The sequence below is a fragment of the Grammomys surdaster genome, unplaced genomic scaffold (genome assembly GCF_004785775.1).
Source record: "Grammomys surdaster isolate TR1022 unplaced genomic scaffold, NIH_TR_1.0 126176, whole genome shotgun sequence".
Taxonomy (NCBI): domain Eukaryota; kingdom Metazoa; phylum Chordata; class Mammalia; order Rodentia; family Muridae; genus Grammomys; species Grammomys surdaster.
This window is the reverse complement of record NW_021620983.1, coordinates 3,443-10,035: the sequence shown is the minus strand read 5'-3', so window position 1 is coordinate 10,035 and position 6,593 is coordinate 3,443. Positions and strand designations below refer to the sequence as shown.

The 6,593-nt window shown below is 37.6% G+C and overlaps 1 protein-coding gene across 1 annotated transcript; it reads left to right on the top strand.

The window, feature by feature from the left end:
- Positions 1-205: 205 nt before the first annotated feature.
- LOC114612547 (zinc finger protein 431-like) lies at positions 206-2,930 on the top strand. Its single transcript, XM_028757492.1, has 4 exons — positions 206-239; positions 431-491; positions 1,646-2,859; positions 2,929-2,930. Coding segments are annotated over exons 1-4 (1,311 nt in total).
- Positions 2,931-6,593: the final 3,663 nt, after the last annotated feature.

Below are 6,593 nucleotides of genomic sequence, written 5' to 3'. Positions count from 1 at the left end.
AAGTGTGGGAAGCACCAAAATTATATGAATATATTATCAATGAAGCATACATTTATTTTACAATGATGCCAGTATTATGCTTTGTGTTGTACTCATGTCTGGGATATTTTAGGATGCAGTGACCTATGATGATGTGCATGTGAACTTCACTTGGGAAGAATGGGCTTTGCTGAATACTTCACAGAAGAGTCTCTACAAAGATGTGATGCTAGAGACCTACAGCAACCTCACTGCTATAAGTAAGTCAGTGAATTTTCCTTCACTTTTTAAAGTAAGGGAACAACTGTTTTTTTGTTACTGATGCTTTTCTATATCTTCAATTAAGAATGAGGAAGAATGAGGTGAATAAATCAGATTCACTGAAGATAGTAACTTAAAATCTGACTATTTTCCAGTAATATATCATACAGTTTTTGGTACTGTATTTTAGGCTGCAATTGGGAAGAGCATAATATTGAAGAATATTGTCAAAGTTCCAGAAGACATGGAAGGTAATTTTCATGTACAAGTTGGTATGAATATGCCTCTGAAGAAATGTTAATCTGTCCTGGAATTTAAAAAAAAAAAAAAGCAGTGGTGTAAAAAAAGCACTTCTTTAAGTGTATTGATGATTATTACATTTTCACAAATCCACATACCTCAATGTCAGGTGTCTGATTTCTGTTTGCAAGACATTCCTCTAAAAAAGAAGACAAAGAAACAATGCCTTAACAGACATTGCCATTTGAATCATACCCATATTACAGCTACTCTATAGAACTGCCAATCTATTTAGTGTCATACCACTCACATATTGCAATATATATATGGTGATAAGTATATGTTTCTAATAAGCAAATATGCTATAGTATAGCTGGTGTTACTCATATACTTGTAGCAACACTGCTAAGTTTAAGTGAGAGAGGCAGTTTATGAGAGTCAAGAATCCATATACTACATATCTATGATGAACAAAAAGTCATACTATGTGAATGCAATGTTGAAATCTTTAATTTGTTATTCTTCTTTTAATAGGTATATCATGTGATATACCTGTTAAATGGATACAAGCCATATGAGCATATTGAAAGAAACAATATACCCCACTCCCAGAACAATTAGAAGACATGTAGTATTCCCCATTTAAGTAGACTTTCTCACTGTGATACAAGCTTATAATTAGTTGGTTTTCCAACTTCATTGGCAATGCATCCATAAACTCACACTGCAGAAAATCCCCGTGAGTACTAGGAATGTGGAAATTCTTCTCTGTTTGTCCTAGTACACTTTGCAAATGTAGTGTATTTCACAGTATAGAAAAATTTATGAATGTACTCAGTATGGTAAAGCTCTGAGCTCTTCCAGTTCTCTCCAAATATGTGAAAAACTTCATAGAGAAAAAGGACACTATGAATGTGAGCCATGTAATTAATAAATGCTATTATAATTACAGATACCTTAAAAGACACAAAACAACCCATAATGAAGTGGAAACCATGAATGCAAACAAAGTGATAAAACTTAAGATATGGTTCCTCTTTACAACTAGACCAAATTGTAAAACTGATTTCTACAGATAAAATTGTAAAATTAATTCCTACAGATGAAACGATCCATTGGTGTAGTGATTGTGGTAAAGCTTCACATGTGTCAATTATCTTTGCAGGCATGAAAGAAGTCTTACTGGAGAAAAACTCTCTGAATATACTCAATGTGATAAAGCCTTTGCATGTCACAGTTATCCTCAAAAGCATGAGACAATTCATTCTGGAGAGAAACCCTATGAATGTATTCAATATGGTAAAGACTTTGCACAACAAAGGTATCTTCAAGAGCATAAAAGAGCACATACTAGAGAGAAACTTTACAAATTTAATCAATGTGGTAAAGCCTATAAATGTCGTAGTAGTCTCAAAATTCAAATAATAACAGATACTGGAGAGAAACCCTATGAATGTAACCAATGTGGTAAAGCCTTTCCACATCTTCATAGGCTTAAAAGACATGAAAAAGTTCATACTAGAGAGAAGACTTACAAATGTAATGAATGTGGTAAAGCCTTTGCATATAGCAGTTCTCTCCCAAACCATAAAAGAACACATACTGGAGAGAAACCCTATAAATGTAATCAATGTGGTAAAGCCTATTCTCAACACAGTTATCTTAAAATACATAAAAGAATACATACTGGAGAAAAACCCTATGAATGTAATCAGTGTGGTAAAGCCTATTTATATCACAGTAGTCTCCAAAAACATAAAAGAACACATACTGGAGAGAAACCTTACAAATGCAGTCATTGTGATAAAGCCTTTGCACGACAGTGTCAACTCCAAGTACATAAAAGAAAACATACTGGAGAGAAACTCTATGAATGTAATCAATGTGGCAAAGGTTTTATATATCCTAGTAACCTACAAGTACATAAAAGAAAACATACTGGAGAGAAACCTTACAAATGTAATCAATGTGGTAAAGCCTTTCCATGCATTCGTGAACGTAAAAGACATGAAATAATTCATACTGGAGAGAAGCCTTACAAATGTAATCAATGTGGTAAAGCCTTTGGGTATTACACTAGTCTCCATATACATAAAGCAACACATTCTGGAGAGAAACCTTATGAATGTAAGCAATGTAATAAAGCCTTTGCACATCATAGTCAACTTCAAAGGCATGAAAGAATTCACGCTGAAGAGAAGCCTTACAAATGTAATCAATGTGGCAAAGGCTTTGTACAACACAATTCTCTTCAAATCCATAAAAGAACACATACTGGAGAGAAACCATATGAATGTAGTCAATGTGGTAAAGCCTTTAATAGTCAGGGTGATCGTAAAAAACATGAAAGAATACATACTGGAGAGAAACCCTATGAATGTAGCCAATGTGGTAAAGCCTTTAAAAATCAGAGTGATTGTAAACAACATGAAAGAATTCATACTAGAGAGAAACCTTACCAATGTAATCATTGTGGTAAAGCTTTTGCACGACAGTGTCATCTCCAAGTACATAAAAAAGAACATACTGGAGAGAAACCCTATGAATGTAATCAATGTGGCAAAGTTTTTACATATCCTGGTAACCTACAAGTACATAAAAGAAAACATACTGGAGAGAAACCTTGTTAATATTACAAATGTTAATGAATATGTTAAAACCTTTGTATGTAACACAAGTCTCCGAATACATAAAATCACAGATACTGAAATTAAACTCTATGAATAAAGACAATGTAGTAAATCCTTTGCCTCTGTGGCAAACTCATGAAAGAATTTATACTGGAGAGAAACCTTACAAATGTAATAAATGTGGTAAAGCCTATTCACAATCAGGTCACCTCCAAGTAAACCCCCCCCCAAAAAAACCCCACATATTAGAGAGTAACCCTATGAATGTAACCAATGTGGTAAAGCCTTTAGAGGTCAAAGTGATCTTCTAAGGTGTGGTGGTTTGAATATGCTTGGCCCATGGCAAGTGGCACTATTAGGAGGTGTGGACTTTTTGGAGTAGATGTGGCCTTTGAGGAAGTATGTCACTGTGGGATTGGGTTTTGAGATCCTATCCTTAAGCTCCACCCAGGACAGAAGAGTCTTCTGGATGCCTTCAGATCAAGATGTAGAACTCTTAGCTCCTCCAGCACCATGTCTGCTTGGACGATGCCATTCTTTCTGCCTTGATAATACATTGAACCTCTGAATCTGTACATAACTCCCAATTAAATGTTGTCAATTATAAGAGTTGCCTTGGTCATGGTATTTTTTTTACAGCAATAAAATTCAAATTATGACAGAAGGCATAAAAGATATCACAGTGGAGAGAAATCTTATGAATGTATTGAATATGGAGAAGACTTTGAACATTTCTATAGTTCTCATTATTACAAAAATATTCATATTTCCATTCACTGGAACACTGTGAATGGAAGCAATGTACAGCCTTTGCTCTACACACTTATCTCTGAATACAGAAAACAACATACATTGCAGAAAAGCCTTATGATTGTAAACGGTATGCTAAAGTTGTTTTGTATTGAAATGTCCATAAAATCCTAACAATAGGGTTAGGAGTTAGGGTCAGGGGAAAGGAGGCAGGGGTCAAGGGTTAGGGTTAGGGGAGGTTAGGGTTAGGGGTTATGATTGGGGGTAGGGGGTTGAAGGTTAGGGTTAGGGAGTTAGGGGTTAGGATCGGAGGTAGGGGGTTAAGTGTTGGGCTTAGGTGGTTAGTGTTAGGGTCTGGGTCAGGGGTTAGGGTCGGGGTCCTGTTTTAGGGGTCATGGTTCAGTGTTTGTGGTTAGGGTTATGGCTTGGGTTGTTTGGGGGCAATTTTCAAACTAATGCTAGGTACCTCAGTTGCCTAGAAGCCTATTCTTTCTATTCCTGTACAGTGCCCCTGATATTATTCATGTACCTAGAGCTTCCTCGTATAGGCCCTTTCATTAATGACTGAGACAGAAATAACTAGGTCCTGCTTTACTATTGGTTCTTCCTGTTATACAGACCCCATCAAGTAGTCAACAACTGCAGCACTAAAGCATGTTTCTGGGACAATCCTGAAAGACAGCATTAAAGGGAAATTATCACAGTTCAGAGCTTCATGCAGTAGTCATGTTCATACATTTGTTTGGAAATGTGTGATTATTCACTGAATCATCTGCTACAAACAGTGGGATGCCTTACTGTCCGAGACTTGGAAACAGAAGGATTAGAATATTGTTGAGAAAGACATAAAAGGAAGAAGTATGTGAATAGATCTCTCAAAATGCTCAAAGGATGTAAAGATACTTATGTCCCATGTAAATATTGATCAAAAGGTAAGTTCAGCTGAGCATACATTCAGTAATCAAGTAGGTAGGATGATCTATTCTGAAGGAAGTCAGCCGTGTCCCCAGCTATATCTGTTATTTTCCAATTGGACCATGAACATAGTGGCCATCGTGGGGTTTATGCATGGGTACAACAGTAGAGTAGTCCTCTCATCAAGCCTGACATGGCCACATCTGCTGGTGAGTGCCAGATCTACCAACAGCAGAGACTACTAACACTGAGCCCTAGATGTGGAACTATATCCTGGGTTGACCAGCCAGTAACTTGGTGGCAGGTTGACTACATTGGACCATTTCTCTTGGGCAAAGTACAAAGCTTTCTTTTTCCTGGAATAGATATGTATTCTGCTTATGATTTTGACTTTCATGTACACATTGCTTCTGCCAAATCCACTGTCCATGGACATACTGAGTGCCTCATTCACCACAATGGCATTCCACACAGTATTGCTTCTGACCAAGGAACTCATTTTACATTAGAAAAATGAGACAGTGGGCCAATCATTGTGGATTTTAATGGTATTAATTACCATTAATACCATATTCCTTGTTACCCTGAAGGTGCTGAACTGATAGCAAAATAGAATGACCTTTAGAATGCACCTTTACACAGCCAATTATGGGGCAGCCACCTGGAGAGCTGGGCAGGGTCCTAGTCTGTATGTATTTTGAATCCGTTTCCAGTATTTGGTACAGTTTCTCTCATAGCCAAGATCCGTGGTTTAAAGAATCAAACCTGTTTAAAGAATCCAAAACACGGTTTAAAGAATCTAAAAAAAAAAAATTTCTTATTTGGCTTATGCCCTGAGATGTTGAGTAGGGCAAAATTTAAAATAATAGGCTGATTTGTATATTTTTATTTTATTTATATGTATTGTTCACTTTTCCCGTTTACTTATATATTCCATTATATCTCAATTACTACTCCCTCCCCATTCCATCTTCCACAGTATCTCATCCCTGACTCCTTTTTTCTTCCAAGAGAGGGTGGGGACCACTTGAATATCCCCCAGTCATGGCATGTCAAGTCTCTGCGGGGTTAAGCACATCTTCTCCTACTGAGGTCAGACAAGCCAGCCAAGTATGGGGAACACTTTGGACAGACAGGCAACACATTAAGGGACATCCCCCACTCCAGCTGTTGGGGAACCTACATGAAGACTGAATAGCACATGTAGTACATATATGCTGGGGACCTCTGTCCATCCTGTGTATACTCTTTGGTTGGTGACTCAGTCTCTGAGAGTCTTTTAAGGTACAGATTAGTTAACTCTGATGGTCTTCTTATGCTCTTCCTTTTCCTTCAGAGGCCATCAATCATTTTCCCAAATCGTCCAAAAGACTCCTTGAGCCCTCTCCAATGTTAGGCTGTGGGTCTCTGAATCTGTTTCAGTCAGGTGCTGGATGGAGACTCCCAGAGGACAATAATGCTAAACTACTGTCTGTAAGCATAACAAAGTATCTTCACTAATGTCAGGGACTAGTGCTTGCCTTTGGGATGGGTCTCAAGTTGGACAGGGTATATTTTAGTCATTTCCACAGCATGTGCCTGTGGTCTCAACTTCAAAGAAGCAGAAATAGGTGGAGCTCTGGAGCTCATTAACCATTTAGCTTAGTGGAACTGATAAGCTCCACGTTTAATGGAAGCTCCTGTCTCACAAAATAGGGAGAGTGATTAACCGGAAATTGTCCACTGGCCTCCACATGTACACACACACACACACACACACACAGAGAGAGAGAGAGAGAGAGAGAGAGAGAGAGAGAGAGAGAGAGAGAGAGAGAGAGA